General features: G+C 54.7%; 2 protein-coding genes across 2 annotated transcripts in view; one reads left to right on the forward strand and one right to left on the reverse strand.

The window, feature by feature from the left end:
• dhx34 (DEAH (Asp-Glu-Ala-His) box polypeptide 34) overlaps positions 1-3,162 on the forward strand; it is a 54,899-nt gene extending 51,737 nt beyond the window's left edge. The window contains 2 exon segments of the mRNA XM_073028630.1: positions 796-934; positions 1,264-3,162. Coding sequence (XP_072884731.1) covers positions 796-934; positions 1,264-1,397 — 273 coding nt within the window. The 3' untranslated portion in view covers positions 1,398-3,162.
• A 3,192-nt stretch (positions 3,163-6,354) lies between these two features.
• The window catches only part of LOC140715999 (retinol dehydrogenase 11-like), a 51,557-nt gene continuing 39,999 nt past the window's right edge, over positions 6,355-17,912 (reverse strand). The window contains exon 5 of the mRNA XM_073028631.1: positions 6,355-6,647. Coding sequence (XP_072884732.1) covers positions 6,439-6,647 — 209 coding nt within the window. The 3' untranslated portion in view covers positions 6,355-6,438. The remainder of the gene's footprint in view (positions 6,648-17,912) is intronic.

Genomic DNA, 17,912 nt, shown 5'->3' on the forward strand with positions numbered 1-17,912 from the left:
GGGGTCCCGGGCATTGGGAATGTCACCCCAGGGTGTGGGGGGTTCTGGGCGTTGGGAATGTCACCCGGGGGTGTGGGGGGGTCCCGGGCATTGGGAATGTCACCCCAGGGTGTGGGGGGTCCCGGGTGTTGGAATGTCACCCCGGGGTGTGGGGGGGTCCCGGGCGTTGGGAATGTCACCCCAGGGTGTGGGGGGGTCCCGGGTGTTGGGAATGTCACCCTGGGGTGTGGGGGGTCCCGGGCATTGGGAATGTCACCCGGGGGTGTTGGGGGAGGTCCCGGGCGTTGGGAATGTCACCCCAGGGTGTGGGGGGTCCCGGGCATTGGGAATGTCACCCGGGGGTGTTGGGGGAGGTCCCGGGCGTTGGGAATGTCACCCCAGGGTGTGGAGGGGGTCCCGGGCATTGGGAATGTCACCCCGGGGTGTGGGGGAGTCCCGGGTGTTGGGAATGTCACCCTGGGGTGTGGGGGAGTCCCGGGTGTTGGGAATGTCACCCCGGGGTGTGGGGGAGTCCCGGGTGTTGGGAATGTCACCCCAGGGTGTGGGGGGGCGTCCTAGGCATTGGGAATGTCACCCCAGGGTGTGGGGGAGTCCCGGGTGTTGGGAATGTCACCCTGGGGTGTGGGAGGTCCTGGGCGTTGGGAATGTTGAGGCACTGTACGGGGATCCCGGCCTTTTGGACTTGGTATGTGAAACGCTGCGACTGAGAGTGGTTGGGTGGGTGTGAATTGGTTGGAGCGAAGGCCTGGTATCCCTGCTGTCTCGCTCCCTGACTCGCTGTGTGACTCTCGGCAGGGTGAGGACCTCTACAGTGGCTGTTTGCGGACCTTCTGGTCCTGCCCGAGCTGTGACCTCCGACTGCCCTTCACCCCCTTTGAGCGATGGCAGCACGAGGCTGAGTGTAAAGAGAAGGTCAAGGAGGCTGAGCAGGCAGGTGAGGAGTGGGACCGGCCGCCGACACCTCTAACTAACAACCGTCCTTGGACAGGTTCCCTCCGCTTGCCTGATACAACCATTTACCCTCCTACAGTCCTCATTTCCCTCCCCTTCGGCGCTATCACCATCGCCTTGCTCTCCACGTCTCCCTCTTCCCTCCTCAATACTCTCCGTCTTCGGTCCCCCCACTCCCCCTCTCTTCGGTCCTATCTGTTCCCCACAGTCTCACTCTTCGGTCCCCCGCCCCTTCACCTTCCCTCTCTCTTAACCCTCACTTCACTCTGTGCTGACTGCCCCCACCCTCAGCTGCCTCTGTTTTCTCCCCAGCCTCAGACGGCAGCCTGGGATCGGGGCCCAGCGTGAGTCAGGCTCTCCTGCAGCCTTTCCACTGTGACCACTGCCAACAGGACCTGCTTCTCACCCCCACCCAGATCCTGAAGCACAAGCGGCAGCACCAGTGAGAGGTGCCGGTCCTCACGAGGAGCACGGTCTGTGGTTTCTGCGTTTGCGGCCAGCGAAAGTCGCCAGAGCTCAGGAGAATGGTCTTGTTTCTGCGCTCAAGGCCAGTGAGAGCAGCCAGGCGATGGCGGGTCCATTGAGACCAGTGAGAGCAGTTAGTGCTCAGGAGGAAGACCATCCATCATTTCTGCGCTTACAGCCAGTGCTGAGGTGGAGAACGGTCAGTCGTTTCTGCCCGCATTTACGGACAGCGGTGAGCCTGCCCGGTGGGACTGAGCGTGGGGGCTTGGCTGTTGACCGGCGCTCTGGTGAAGGTCAGTTTTCCCAGCCGAATCGGTCAAATCTCCTACCGGCCTCCACACAGCAGGTCACTGAGCTTAAGCCGGGTGGTCACATTAAATCTGTGTGCATGTGATGAGCAGATCTAAGAAACTAAAAATGAAGCTCATTAACAGGCCCTTCGGCCCATCTTCACCGTGCTGAGCTTTCTCCTGAGTCACACTGATGTGATTTTTCCCGCATGAGGACTGCGTCACTCTGCACCTCTGTCAGCTTAAGTGCCTCTTACATCCGTGGCTGCAGTTTCGACACGCCTGCCTTATCCCAGATACCCCTGTGTGGAACGTTTGCCCCCTCGCAGCTCCTTACACCCTTTAAATCAGCCTGCTGGGGCAGGGCTGTCTCCTCCCCACCGGGGCTGCACCTCGACACCTGCAGGGGTTTGGAAGCTGAGAGTGGGAGGGGATGGGGGTTAGAGCAGAGGAGAGCTGCCGTGACAGAATGGACATAAGTTGTTATTTATTCTTCTGTAATAACAGGTACGCTAGCTCAATAAACACACAGGCGGCTCTTCTTGGTGTTGTTCCCTCGGATCCGGTGTGCCATCGACCAGTACAGACTGCCGTTGATGGTGCTCGGCGAGACCTCCAGGGCCACCATTTCTAAGCTCGTGTCCCACAGGGTCTTGGCCGAGCAGTCGTCCTGGGCGTAGTAGGAAACTTCTCTCTGCACGCAGTCACTGTGGGCCAGGCATCGGGAAGAGGAGGTTGGTGGGGGAGGGAGGGGTGAGGGACAGAGGGTGAGAGAGAGGAAGGGTAATAATGGGAGGTTGGAGGGAAGGAGATGGGAAGGAAGAAGTGAGGAACGGAGGGAAGAGAGGGAGGAGGGGGGAGGGGAACAAGATCAGAAAGAAGTGGAGATCAGCCTCCGTTTGGTCAGACTAAGTGTCTTTTATTTTGTGGCATGCAAAGGGGTGGAAGAGATGGCACAGACACTTCAATACAAGGAGAATCCCATCCAATGGCCTCCCCACAGATCTTCACCTGGGGTTAGACCAGGAAAAGCCACTCCCAGTCTCAGGGAGCAAAGAGCAGGGTTCCAGTGGTGGGCCGTGAGTGATTGCCCCTTGGGCTGTGCCTAGCCCAGGAGCAGTCACACCGGGCACAAATTGATAAGTCTGTGGGTGTTGCAGGTTATTGTCCCTCCAGGACAGTGTCCTGGGCCCAACCACCTTCGGAGTGACCTTCCCTATGAGTTGGGACATGCACTGATGATTCTGTTTCCATCCCCTCAGTCCATGCCTCTCGCCTGACCCGGACAGTGTGCAGGCTTGGCTGAGGAGTCACAGAGTGTGCCAGGTAATCAGCCATTCATCGGTATTCTCCTTGTGTTTTCTGTGTTTTTTAGATCTAGAGTAACAATTATTTTGTAGTTTTTTTTTATAGACTTCTGTACGAGAAGTGTCATTAAACGATCTTGAAAGACGGACTTGTGATTCGGTGTCTGTGACCGTGGTTATGATCTACGTATATTCATAACTTGAATGTGAACGTAGGAGGTTTGATTATGTTAGCGGAGGACCTGGAAGTTCGTGGATAGTGAGGGTGGAACCCCGAGTTGTGGACTTGAATTATGAGGGGAGGGTGGAGAAGTTTGGATGTGAATTGTGGGCGAGTTATGGGGAGGGAGGCTGGGATGTGAGCTGTGGATGAGTTGCAGTAACAGTTGTGGATAGTTACAGGGACATCGAGGAGCAGGTAGGTAGACAGATTCTGGAACGATGCAATAACAACAGGTTTGTCACGGTGGGAGATTTTAATTTCCCAAATATTGATTGGCATCTCCCTAGAGCAAGGGGTTTAGATGGGGTGGACTTTGTTAGGTGTGTTCAGGAAGGTTTCCTGACACAATATGTAGATAAGCTTACAAGAGGACAGGCAGTACTTGATCTTGTATTGGGAAATGAACCTGGTCAGGTGTCAGGTCTCTCAGTGGGAGAGCAATTTGGAGATAGTGATCACAATTCTATCTCCTTTACCGTAGCATTGGAAAGGGATAGAAATAGACAAGTTAGGAAAGTGTTTAATTGGAGTAAGGGGAAGAAGGAAGCTATTGGGCAGGAACTTGGAAGCATAAATTGGGAACAGATGTTCTCAAGGAAACGTGGCAAATGTTCAGGGGATATTTGCGTGGCGTTCTGCATAGGTACGTTCCAATGAGTAAGGATGGTAGGGTACAGGAACCATGGTGTACAAAGGCTGTTGTAAATCTACTCGAGAGGTTAAGAAAAGCTTGCGAAAGGTTCAAAAAGTTAGGTACTGATAGAGATCTAGAAGATTACAAGACTAGCAGGAAGGAGCTAAAGAATGAAATTAGGAGAGGCAGAAGGGGCCATGAGAAGGCCTTGGCAGACAGGATTAAGGAAAACTGGAAGGCATTCTACAAGAATGTGAAAAGCAAGAGGATAAGACGTGAGAGAATAGGACCAATCAAGTGTGACAGTGGAAAAGTGTGTATGGAACCGGAGGAGATGGTGGAGGTACTTAATGAATACCTTGCTTCAGTAAAAGCATCTTGGAAAAGATGCTTTTCCAAGGAAAAGGATCAGGAAAAGGATCTTGGCAATTTTAGGAATGATTTACAGTGGATTGAAAAGCCTGAACAAAAGACATTAAGAAAAAGGATGTTCTGGAGCTTTTGGAAAGCATCAAGTTGGATAGCTCACCGGGAGCAGATGAGATGTACCCCAGGCTACTGTGAGAGGCATAGGGGGAGATTGCTGAGCCTCTGGCGATGATCTTTGCATCATCAATGGGAACGGGAGAGGTTCTGGAGGATTGGTGGGTAGCAGATGTTGTTTCCTTATTCAAGAAAGGGAGTAGAGATAACCCAGGAAATTATAGACCAGTGAGTCTTACTTCAGTGGTTAGTAAGTTGATGGAAAAGATCCTGAGAGGCAGGATTTTGGAGAGGCATAATATGATTGGGAATAGTCAGCATGGCTTTGTCAAAGACATTGTGCCTTACGAGCCTGATTGAATTTTTTGAGGATGTGACTAAACACATTGATGAAGGAAGAGCAGTAGATGTAGTGTATATGGATTTCAGCAAGGCATTTGACAAGGTACCCCATGCAAGGCTTATTGAGAAGGAAGGAGACAAGGGATCCCAGGGGACCTTGTTTTGTGGATCCAGAGCTGGCTTGCCCTCTGAAGGCAAAGAGTGGTTGTAGACGGGTCATATTCTGCATGGAGGTTGGTGACCAGTGGTGTGCCTCGGGGATCTGTTCTAGGACCCCTTCTCTTTGTCAATTTTATAAATGACCTGGATGAGGAAATGGAGGGATGGATTAGTAAATTTGCTGATGACCCAAAGATAGGGGGTGTTCTGGATAGTGTGGAGTCTGTCAGAGGTTACAGTGGGACATTGATAGGATGCAAAACTGGGCTGAGAAGTGGCATATGGAGTTCAACCCTGATAAGTGTGAGGTGGTTCATTTTGGTAGGTTAAATAAGATGGCAGAATATAGTATTAATGGTAAGACTCTTGGCAGTGTGGAGGATCAGAGGGATCTTGAAGCTGCTGTGTAGGTTGACTCTGTGGTTAAGAAGGCATACGGTGCATTGGCCTTCATCAACTGTGGAATTGAGTTTAAGAGCTGAGAGGTAATGTCACAGCTATGTAGACCCTGGTCAGACCCCACTTGGAGTACTGTACTCAGTTCTGGTCGCCTCACTACAGGAAGGATGTGGGTTCAAAGGAGATTTGCAAGGATGTTGCCTGGATTGGGGAGCATGCCTTATGAGAGTAGGTTGAGTGAACTCGGCCTTTTCTCCTTGGAGCGACAAAGGATGAGAGGTGACCTGATAGAGGTGTACAAGGTGATGAGAGGCATTGATCGTGTGGATAGTCAGAGGCTTTTTCCCCAAAGCTGAAATGGTTAACATGAGAGGGTACAGTTTTAAGGTGCTTAGAAGTAGCTACGGAGGAGATGTCAGGGGTAAGTTTTTTTTACTCAGAGAGTGGTGAGTCTGTGGAATGGGCTGCCAGCGATGGTGGTGGAGGCGGATACAATAGGGTCTTTTAAGAGACTCCTGGATAGGTACATGGAGCTTAGAAAAATGGAGGGCTATGTTAGTACATATTCAGCACAGCATTGTTCACCAAAGGGCCTGTATTGTGCTGTAGGCTTTCGATGTTTCTATGTTATGGGGAGAGATTGGAGAAATGGTGTCCTGTTAGAGGTATGCAAAGTTATAAGAGGCATTGATAGTTTAGATAGTGGAGCCTTTTCCCCTTGGTAATGGGGGGTTAGTGAAGCTTCATAGAAAGTTAGACAGGGCTCAGTGGAGGTTTAGGATCCCAAGGCTGAATGGCTTGTCACGTGAAGATTTTTTGATGCTCTGGGTCTGCATTGACTGAATCCAGAAGAATGGGGGGTGGGACTGATTTAAAGCTATAGTGGATGTGGAGATGACGTTTCCTATTGCGAGAGTCTTGGACCAGAGGACACGGCCTTAGAATAGAAGAGCAGTGGAGTTGGGGTGCAATCGCTGCATTTAAGAGATGTTTAGACATTTGCCAGGTACATGCACAGACAGGGGGACCTTCCAGCCACAGGTGAGATGTGTAGAAGGGCAACGTACTGGATATGGATGAGTTGAGTCGTAGGGCCCATTTCTGTGACTCTCGGAAAGTGATGGTGACTGTGAGGCAGGAACAGAAGAGCGAGGCTGTGGAGGGATCTGCTCCTGTCCCGAGAGCTCACCTGAAGTACTGACCGGAGACCCCTTCCAGGTCAGGTGCCACGGCACAGTGGATGCTGGTCTGAGCCCCTTGCTCGGGCGTCTTTAGGCAGAAGTAGAAGGGAGCCAACATCAGACGGATGAAGAGGGGTTGATGCCGCATCATGAGCCTGAGCGTATCAGTCCAGACCAGACCAGGGTGCACCGCGTTCACAGTAACTCCGGCCCCTGAGAACACCAATCAAACGCATCACCTCCCTCGTACCACACACTCATGGAGAGGCCAGACTGAAAACAAACTCTACACCAGGAGAGTTATTTACACCAAAGACCCCTTCCATTATCCGATGGGTCTGTGGACACCGGGTTGGGAACCCCTGTGACTTCACACTGTCCCATCACACATGCCAAGGGTTTTCACAGTAAAGATCTAATCACACAGTCCCAGGGTCAGTCACAGAGTGAGCTCCCTCCCCACCGTCCCATCACACACTCCCGGGGTCAGACACAGAGTGAAGCTCCCTCCACACCGTCCCATCACACACTCCCAGGGTCAGTAACAGAGTGAAGATTCCTCCACACCGTCCCATCACACAGTCCCAGGGTCAGTCACAGAGTGAAGCTCCCTCCACACCGTCCCATCACACACTCCCAGGGTCAGTAACAGAGTGAAGATTCCTCCACACCGTCCCATCACACACTCCCAGGGTCAGACACAGAGTGAATCTCCCTCCCCACCGTCCCATCACACAGTCCCAGGGTCAGACACAGAGTGAAGGTTCCTCCACACCGTCCCATCGCACACTCCCGGGGTCAGACACAGAGTGAAGCTCTCTCCACACCGTCCCATCACACACTCCCGGGGTCAGACACAGAGTGAATCTCCCTCCACACCGTCCCATCACACACTGCCAGGGTCAGACACAGAGTGAAGCTCTCTCCACACCGTCCCATCACACACTCCCGGGGTCAGACAAAGAGGGAAGCTCACTCTACACTATGCCAGCACACACTCCCTGATTCAGACAGAGTGAAGCTCCCTTCACATTATTCCATTAAACACTCCCGGGGTCAGACACAGTGAGTCTCCCTCTGCACCATTCGGTGTCACATTCCTAGGGTTTTCAGATTGAAGTTCTGTTCACACAATAGAAGGAAACTTGCTCTGTATCTGATCCCAGGAGCGTGTGATGGGACGCTGTAAATGGAACCTCACTCTGTGTTTGACTCCAGGATCGTGAGATGCGATTGTGTAACAGGAGCTCCCTCTACACTGTCCGATATCATCTTCCTAGGGTTTTCAGAGTGAAGTTCCATGCACACCGTCTAATCACACCACCCCAGGGTCAGACACAGAGTGAATCTCCCTCTACACCGTCCCATCACACACTCCCGGGGTCAGACACAGAGTGAAACTCCCTCCACACCGTCGCATCACCCACTCCTGGGGTCAGACACAGAGTGAATCTCCCTCCACACCGTCCCATCACACACTCCTGGGGTCAGTCACAGAATGAAACTCCCTTTATTTTGCCCTTTCACACACTGGCGGGCGTACAGTGCGTTGATAGACAATAGACAATAGGTGCAGGAGTATGCCATTCGGCCCTTCTAGCCAGCACCACCATTCACTGATCATGGCTGATCATACACAATCAGTACCCCGTTCCTGCCCTCTCCCCATATCCCTTGACCACACTATCTATAAGAGCTCTATCTAACTCTCTCTTGAATGCATCCAGAGACTCGGCCTCCACTGCCTTCTGGGGCAGAGCATTCCACATATCCACCACTCTCTGGGTGAAAAAGTTTTTCCGCATCTCAGTTCTAAATGGCCTACCCCTTATTCTTAAACTGTGGCCTCTAGTTCTGGACTCACCCATCAGCGGGAACATGCTTCCTGCCTCCAGCGTGTCCAATCCCTTAATAATCTTATATGTCTCAATCCAAGGGCTCATGGGAACGTAGAACCCTACAGCACAAACAGGCCCTTCGGACCGTTGCGTGCCAAAACCTTTCTCTGTGACTTTATCTACCTGTGATGCCACTTTCAAGGATATGGATCTGTGTACCCAGATCCCTCTGTTCTACGACACTCCTCAGTGCTGTACTCTACATTGCAGATGCACCCTAGTTTGTCTTCCCAAAAGGAACACTTACCATTGTCTGCCATTTTCCAGCTGGTCCACGTTCTAACGTAAGCTTTGTTAGTCCTCCTTTCGTCCCCTACACCCCTAATCCTGCTGTCATCCTCAAATTTGCTTATCCAGTTAACCACATTATCATCCAGATCATTGATACAGGTGACAAACAATAATGGACCCAGCACTCGACCTGTCACAGGCCTCCAGTTAGAGAGGCAACCTCTATTACCACTCTCTGGCTTCTCCCCAGAGACAGAGCCAGTGTCCAATCAAATTCACTACCTCATTTTGAATGCCAAGCGACTGAACCTTCTTGACCAACATACCACCTGGGAGTTTGTCAAAGGCCTTGCTAAAGGCCAGGGAGATAACATCCACTGTCTTGTCTTCATTAACTCTGCTGGTAACATCCTCAAAAAAACTGTAAGGCTGGATAGACACGACCTTCCCCACACAACGTCATGTTGACTATCTCCAACCAGTCCATGTCTATCCAAATATTCATATATCCAGTCCCTGACAATACCGGCCAATAATTTCCTGGCTTATACTTAAGAGCCTTTCCAAAACGACGGAATAATATTAACTATCATCCAGCACCTCACGTGTGACTAAGGACATTTTAAATACCCCTGCAATCTCTAACCTCTCTCAGGGGCCGAAGGAACACCTTGCCAGGCCCTGGGGATTTATCCACCCTCATTTGCCTCAAGACAGAAAAGACCTCCTCCTCTAATCCGTGTAGGGTCCATGATCTTGCTGCTGCTTTACCTCACTTCTGTAGACTCCTGCATAAACACAGATGCTCAACCATCTCTTTCAGCCCCAAGTATGGAGTACAGCTGATCTTCCAGAGGGCCAATTTTACCCCTTGCAATCCTTTTGCTCTTTATATATCTGTAGGAGCCCTTGGGAATCTCCTTCACCTTGACCGCTAAAGCAAACTTGTTCCTTCATTATGTCCTCTTGCATTTCTTATATTCCTCAACTACCTTATTCGTTCCTGCCCTGCCTATAGTTGCCCTGCACCTCCTTTTCAGTAACCAGGGCCTCATCATCTCTCAAACCAAGGCTCCCTTTTCCATAGATTCTGCCTGGCTTGCTGAGTTCCTCCAGCACTTTTTCTCTGTGTTCCCTAAACCTGCCGTCCTTGCCTTTTATTCTGACAGGGACATGCAAGCTGTGCTCTCAAAATTTCACTTGTGAAGGCCTCCTGTTTAAAGAGTAGACCTTTGCCAGAAAACGCCCTGCACCAGTCCACACTTGCCAGATCCTTTCTGATACCATCGAAATTAGCCTCTCTCCAATTTAGAATCTCAACCCGATGACCAGACCTATCCCTATCCTTCTCCGTAATCACCTTGCAACCAATGGCATGACGATCATGGGATACAGAGTGTTCCCCAACACAGTTTTGTGTTTTCACCTGCCTCATTCCCTAGTCGGACATCTTGTATCACACTCTCTCTAGTTGTGACTTCAGTGTACCGATTAAGAAAACTTGAACACTTTTGACAAACTCCAGCCCCAGTGGATATGAGGAAAGTTAAATCACCTTATATTTTGTGCATTCTTTCTACAATGTTGTTCCTCTAAATCTGGCAGAATGTTGGGTAGTAGGTTGGCTGGGTAAGTTAACAAATTTCATGACACATGCCCGTGATAATAAACCTGATTCTGTAGGATAATCCCATTAACGTGGTTACAACGTTCTAATTACTCAGCTCCACCCATAAAGCCTCACGAGACGAGCTCTCCTGTCTGTCCTGATGGGGCGAGGCTGTGACATCTTCCCTGTCTAGTATTGCCACCCCTCCAGCTCTATCACAACGGAAGCTGGGAATACTGGGCTGCCAGTCCTGCCCTCCTGCCACCGAATCTCACTGAGGGCTACAATGTCCCATGCTCTGAGCTCATCCACCTTTCCTCCAATACTATATAACAATTACAGCACGGAAACAGGCCATCTCGGCCCTTCTAGTCCGTGCTGAACGCTTACTCTCACCTAGTCCCACCGACCCGCACTCAACCCATAACCCTCCATTCCTTTCCTGTCCATATACCTGTCCAATTTTACTTTAAATGACAATACCGAACCTGCCTCTACCACTTCTACTGGAAGCTCATTCCACACAGCCACCACTCTCTGAGTAAAGAAATTCCCCCTCCTGTTACCCTTAAACTTTTGTCCCCAGCTCTCAATTCATGTCCTCTTGTTTGAATCTCCCATACTCTCAATGGAACTGCCAATCCACGTCAACTCTATCTATCCCCCTCATAATTTTAAATACCTCTATCAAGTCCCCCCTCAACCTTCTACGCTCCAAAGAATAAAGACCTAACTTGTTCAACCTTTCTCTGTAACGTAGGTGCTGAAACCCAGGTTATATTCTAGTAAATCTTCTCTGTATTCTCTCTATTTTGTTGACATCTTTCCTATGATTCGGTGACCAGAACTGTACACAATACTCCAAATTCAGCCTTACCAATGCCTTGTATAATTTTAACATTACATCCCAACTCCTATACGCAATGTTCAATGCTCTGATTTATTAAGGCCAACATACCAAAAGCTTTCTTCACCACCCTATCCACGTGAGATTCCAATTCAATACTCTTGTATTGTCGGAATATACGCAGCTCGGAACGCTGCACCCACTATGCGCTCAACCGTTCGTGTGTAGGTTTAACAGCATCTTTCCCCGCTATCTGCTCTGGCCCCGTTCCCCTGTACCTGCCCCCTCCCCCAGGTTAACCTTGCAGGTGCCCAGCGAGTTCACGGGTGAAGAGGATGTTCGCCAACTTGCTCTGGCAGTGCGACAGCAGGGAATCATAATGCTCATTCATGTTGATGTCGTTGAAGTGAATCTTGCCTGCGAGAGGAATGGAGGAGAGAGGGGAGATGAGGGGGTGTGACAGGAATGGAGGGACAGAGGGAAGGGCTGCGGCGCTCCTAATACTGCCCCACCCACGGAGCTGCTCTCCCACCTCCCTCCTCACCGCCCCACCCACAGCACGGCACTAGCTCCCCGTTGTCTTACCCCCCCCCCCCAATCACCTTTCCACCTGCCACCTTACCCCAGCCTCTCACCGAGGTAGTGTGCCCGGCTGGCCACGTTGATGATGCGGCTTGGCGCGCCGCGTTTCAGCTGTTCTAAAAGCAGGATGGTCAGCAGGAAGTGGCCGAGATGGTTGACACCGATCTGCATTTCAAAGCCATCCTTTGTCACCTGTCTCGGACCAATGGGAGCCCCTGGGCAGGGGGAAATGAGATGGAGGGGGTGCAGATAGAGAGGGGTTGGGTGCAATGTGGCGAGAGAGGGGCAAGTGTGAAAGAGGGGGGTGGCGAGGGGCGGAGTGAGAAAGGGGGTGTGAAAGAGGGGGGTGGTGAGGGGAGGAGAGAGAAAGGGAGTGGACAGCAGTGTGAAAGACCGAGGGAGTGTTGAAGGGAGGAAAGAGAGAGAGAGAGGGAGTGTTGAGGGGAGTGAGAGAAAGAGGTGATGGTTAGGTGTGTGACGGGAGGAGTGTTGGGGAGGTGAGAGAGTGGGTGGACGGTGAAATGGTGAGGGGAGGGGGTGACAAGAGGTGAGCAGGCGGGAGTGAAAGAAAAGATGGAGACGGAGATAGGGAAGTGGAAGAGAGGAGTGGGATGACGAGAGAGAGAGGTGGTGTTCAAAGCATTAATGTTGGCTCTTCAGTTCGATACTGAATTACTCACCATGACCTGATCCCATACTCAAAACCGACCCATTCCTCTCAACTGCCGAGCTTTCAGCTGAACTGCCGTTCATACTGAGCGAGTGATCGGGGTTAGTACACCGTTCAAGTCGCTGTACTGACTGGTGTCCCCAGCCTGGGATCGGTGCGGAAACACCCGCTGCGACTAGACGTGTGAATGAGCTGGACACGGAGGTGCGACGCGGATGCCGGCTGTGCTGTGGACATTGAGGAAGGTCGAGGCTGCAGCGGAAGAGAGGTGGATGCAGGGTGGAAGCGCAGAGAGTACTGTGGAGCATGCAGACGGGGGGTGGTCGAGCCGTGAAGAGTGTACTCGCGGGATGGGAGGACTGCGGAGGACCCCGAGGTACGGGTTGACAGGTCTGGCCGGTGAGGGCTGGACTACCGAGGCGCGACACTATAACCGCTGTAGAGTCTGGCCAGTGTTGGTGAAGTTGTGCTGGAGAAAGTATAGAAGAGATTCCCCAGACTTGTTTGGAGGAGAAACTGTCGTGGCTTTACCCCAAGGTGCCCTTTTCACCTATTTAGTACCCTCCCTCTCCCCTCCCCACCACCCTTCCGTCGTCTCGCTCTCCCCTTTCCCTATCCTCCTCTGCTTCCCCTCCCCTTCCCCTTTTTCTCCTCTCCACTCCCTGCTCCCAATTCCCCTTCCTCCCTCTGCCTCTCTACCCTTTCTCTCCCCACCCCCTTCTCCCTTCCCACTCCCAACCCCATCCCTCTCCGCCTCTCCCCTTCTGCCGCCGCACCGACCTGCGTTGTTGATGAGCACGTCGATCTTGCTCTCGGTCTCGGCTATCTCCGGGCGAAGCTGTGCACGGACTGGATGGAGGCCAGGTCCAGCCGGGACACCAGGACCTGCTCGTTCCCCGTGCTGGCCCGCAGCTCCTTCGCGACCTCCTCGCTGCGCTGCGGTGTCCCGGCAGGCCATGATTACACGTGCTCCTGTGGCAGGGCAGCAGGTCCGCAGGGATGAGGGGTGGGGGAGAGGGAAGGGAGGTGATTGGGGGAGGGGAGAAATGTGAGGGGCCAGAGGAAGGTGGAAGAGGGGTAGGGTTATAGAAGGAGGGGAAGGGAAACAGAGAGGGGGAACAGTGGGAAAAGAAAGGGGGAGGGAGTGAGCAGGAGGCAGGAGGGAAGACCAGCGAGATGAGCAGAGAAGAGAGAGGGAGAGAGTCGGGCTATGGGGCATTGGCGCTGTATGACTGAAGGTTCGAGGAGGGGAAGGGGGGCATGTAGGGAACAGATCTGCGTGGGTAGGGGGGTTTGAGGTCAGGATTGAGTTGGTGCCCGCGCTTGTCGGGGGGTGGTGGAGATGAAGGAAGTGTCTGTGTCTTTGGAACCCGTGCCTATCTCCCAGTTCATTTCCACGTCCGGGAGCAAGTGTGGAGGAGGCTCCGCGTATACAGTACCTACCCTCTCCTCGCTAGTTCTCTGGCCGTCTCCTTTCCAATGCCCGGCTGTTGGCACCGGTGATGATCACGGTTTTCCCCTCCATCCGCCTGGTGCATCGGCAGACGCCTCCCGCGATCCAGTAACGTAAGATCACGAAGCCTGTTCCTTGGGAATAACGCAGTGTATACAGTCTCTGCCTGTTCCAGACCTCTTCCGCCTCTCCCCTCCCCCATCGATTCCTGCCAGGCCGGTGCTGAGTGACACCGCCTTTTGGGGGGCTGTTGTAAGCCCGGGTCTCCGCTAGAGAGGTTACTCGACCATTACGCATCAAAGGAATTGGCAATGACCGGCTCCAGTAAGAGAAGGTCCGACCGCCCCGCTCCTGAGACCCCATAAACGGTGGTTCCCGTAACCAGAGACAACGGATAGATGCCTCACCCCCGGCCTTCCCGCAGGTAACCCTGCTGTCAGCGTCGGCCACACAGTCATCTCAGAGGCCTCCGTCATGAAGCCCTAGGTGGGGGACCATACAATCTTGTACCAATTCCACACACTGGAGGGGGCGCCGCCGCGTTGCGGCGAGGGGAGTTGGGGAGGAGGCGCCGCGGAGGGGGGTAATTCAAGGGCTCATGGATTCTATTGGCTAAAGACCTTGGGTGACACTGGGGGGGGGGAGGGAGAGAGGGTGTTGGGAGTGACCGGGTCCGAAGAATCTGTGGTCCATTATTTTCTTCATGGGGGGTGGCGGGACGGGCCAGTGCTGTTGCTCTTGCTGTGCGCAGCCCTCACCTGCGATGGCCACTCCGGTGATGAAGTAGGCGTGCTGGGACATGAGTCGGAGGGCACACTTGACGTAGCGGTAGGAGACACTGGCTGTGATGGCAGCTGCCTCGCCGGGCCTGATCACTAGGGTCCGTCTCATGGTGCTTATGCCGACGGCCAGCGCCTTCTGACGGGCTGCAAGCCTGCCTATACACACTGACCACCAATCTCCGGCCACTGTCCACCTCCCTGGGCAGTAACTGTCGCCGGGACAACTGTTGCTGGGTGGCAGTGGGAGCCGGTGACAATTCGCCCCCTTGCTGACGTCATACTTGATATCACCGACCATTCTGACCAATTAGATTCCCTCATTGCAGTGACTGGACTCTGTGCTCTCTCACCCGCTCCTCCCACAGCACAGCGCTCCCTCCTCAACCACCATCCCGCAGCGCGGCGCTCCCTCCTCATCCACCATCCCGCAGCTCGGCGCTCCCTCCTCGTTCACCATCCCTCAGCACAGCGCTCCCTCCTCGTTCACCATCCCGCAGCATAGCGCTCCCTCCTCACCCACCATCCCCGCAGCGCGGCGCTCCCTCCTCATCCACCATCCCGCAGCTCGGCGCTCCCTCCTCGTTCACCATCCCTCAGCACAGCGCTCCCTTCCTCGTTCACCATCCCGCAGCATAGCGCTCCCTCCTCGTTCACCATCCCGCAGCGCGGCGCTCCCTCCTCAAACCACCATCCCGCAGCTCGGCGCCGCCTCCTCGTTCACTATCCCGCAGCGCGGCGCTCCCTCCTCGTTCACCATCCCGCAGCTCGGCGCTCCCTCCTCGTTCACCATCCCCGCAGCGTGGCGCTCCCTCCTCATCCACCATCCCGCAGCTCGGCGCTCCCTCCTCGTTCACCATCCCGCAGCGCGGCGCTCCCTCCTCATCCACCATCCCGCAGCGCGGCGACTCCCTCCTCGTTCACCATCCCGCAGCTCGGCGCTCCCTCCTCGTTCACCATCCCGCAGCGCGGCGCTCCCTCCTCATCCACCATCCCTCAGCATAGCGCTCCCTCCTCGTTCACCATCCCTCAGCATAGCGCTCCCTCCTCGTTCAACCATCCCTCAGCACAGCGCTCCCTCCTCGTTCACCATCCCGCAGCGCGGCGCTCCCCTCCTCATCCACCATCCCGCAGCGCGGCGCTCCCTCCTCGTTCACCATCCCGCAGCTCGGCGCTCCCTCCTCGTTCACCATCCCGCAGCGCGGCGCTCCCTCCTCAGCCACCATCCCTCAGCATAGCGCTCCCTCCTCGTTCACCATCCCTCAGCATAGCGCTCCCTCCTCGTTCACCATCCCTCAGCACAGCGCTCCCTCCTCGTTCACCATCCCTCAGCACAGCGCTCCCTCCTCGTTCACCATCCCTCAGCATAGCGCTCCCTCCTCGTTCACAATCCCTCAGCAGAGCGCTCCCCTCCTCATTCACCATCCCTCAGCACCAGCGCTCCCTCCCTCGTTCACCATCCCTCAGCACAGCGCTCCCTCCTCGTTCACCATCCCTCAGCATAGCGCTCCCTCCTCATCCACCATCCCGCAGCTCGGCGCTCCCTCCTCGTTCACCATCCCGCAGCGCGGCGCTCCCTCCTCATCCACCATCCCTCAGCATAGCGCTCCCTCCTCGTTCACCATCCCTCAGCATAGCGCTCCCTCCTCGTTCACCATCCCTCAGCACCAGCGCTCCCCTCCTCGTTCACCATCCCCTCAGCACAGCGCTCCCTCCTCGTTCACCATCCCTCAGCATAGCGCTCCCCTCCTCGTTCACAATCCCTCAGCATAGCGCTCCCTCCTCATTCACCATCCCTCAGCACAAGCGCTCCCTCCTCGTTCAACCATCCCTCAGCACAGCGCTCCCTCCTCGTTCACCATCCCTCAGCCATAGCGCTCCCTCCTCGTTCACCATCCCACAGCTCGGCGCTCCCTCCTCGTTCACCATACCCGCAGCGCGGCGCTCCCTCCTCATCCACCATCCCTCAGCATAGCGCTCCCTCCTCGTTCACCATCCCTCAGCATAGCGCTCCCTCCTCGTTCACCATCCCTCAGCACAGCGCTCCCTCCTCGTTCACCATCCCGCAGCGCGGCGCTCCCTCCTCAGCCACCATCCCGCAGCGCGGCGCTCCCTCCCTCGGTCTCCACGCATCTCCCGCGAGCTCGGGCGCTCCCTCCTCGTTCACCATCCCGCAGCGCGGCGCTCCCTCCCTCATCCACCATCCCTCAGCATAGCGCTCCCTCCTCGTTCACACATCCCTCAGCACAGCGCTCCCTCCTCGTTCACCATCCCTCAGCATAGCGCTCCCTCCTCGTTCACCATCCCTCAGCATAGCGCTCCCTCCTCGTTCACCATCCCTCAGCACAGCGCTCCCTCCTCATCCACCATCCCGCAGCGCGGCGCTCCCTCCTCGTTCACCATCCCGCAGCTCGGCGCTCCCTCCTCGTTCACCATCCCGCAGCGCGGCGCTCCCTCCTCATCCACCATCCCTCAGCATAGCGCCTCCCTCCTCGTTCACCCATCCCTCAGCACAGCGCTCCCTCCTCGTTCACCATCCCTCAGCATAGCGCTCCCTCCTCGTTCACAATCCCTCAGCAGTAGCGCTCCCTCCTCATTCACCATCCCTCAGCACAGCGCTCCCTCCTCGTTCACCATCCCTCAGCACAGCGCTCCCTCCTCGTTCACCATCCCTCAGCATAGCGCTCCCTCCTCGTTCACCATCCCTCAGCACAGCGCTCCCTCCTCGTTCACCATCCCTCAGCACAGCGCTCCCTCCTCGTTCACCATCCCTCAGCATAGCGCTCCCTCCTCGTTCACCATTCCGCAGCGCGGCGCTCCCTGCTCGTTCACCATCCCGCAGCGCGGCTCCCTTCTCGTTCACCATCCCCGCAGCGCGGCGCTCCCCTCCTCATCCACCATCCCGCAGCACGGCGCTCCCTCCTCATCACCATCCGCAGCACGGCGCTCCCTCCTCGTTCACCATCCCGCAGCGCGGCGCTCCCTGCTCGTTCACCATCCCGCAGCGCGGCGCTCCCTCCCTCGTTCACATCCCGCAGGCGCGGCGCTCCCTCCTCGTTCACCATCCCGCAGCGCGGCGCTCCATTTTGTATAACAAAAGAACAAAAATCTTATATCCAAGTACAATAGTTAGTGAATTCATATTAAAACCAGTTATGATAATTATCAATAACGCACTCAATTCAATCGGGGTGCCCATCATTTCTGGAAATCTCCCCACTGTATTATAATGGTCGCAAAACTCTCTCTCCAAAGACACCCGCATGTGACCCGGGAAGAGGAACAGGCAGTCGGCTCGGGCAGAAGACCTTGTGAGACCGTTGCCTGGACCGTCAAATGCCATCTTGGCCAGACCCAAGGGAAAGCCTACCAGGAGATCCTCCGAGAGATACCCCCCCCCCCCCCTTAC

Source organism: Hemitrygon akajei, chromosome 24 (assembly GCF_048418815.1).
Source record: "Hemitrygon akajei chromosome 24, sHemAka1.3, whole genome shotgun sequence".
In the NCBI taxonomy this organism is placed as follows: domain Eukaryota; kingdom Metazoa; phylum Chordata; class Chondrichthyes; order Myliobatiformes; family Dasyatidae; genus Hemitrygon; species Hemitrygon akajei.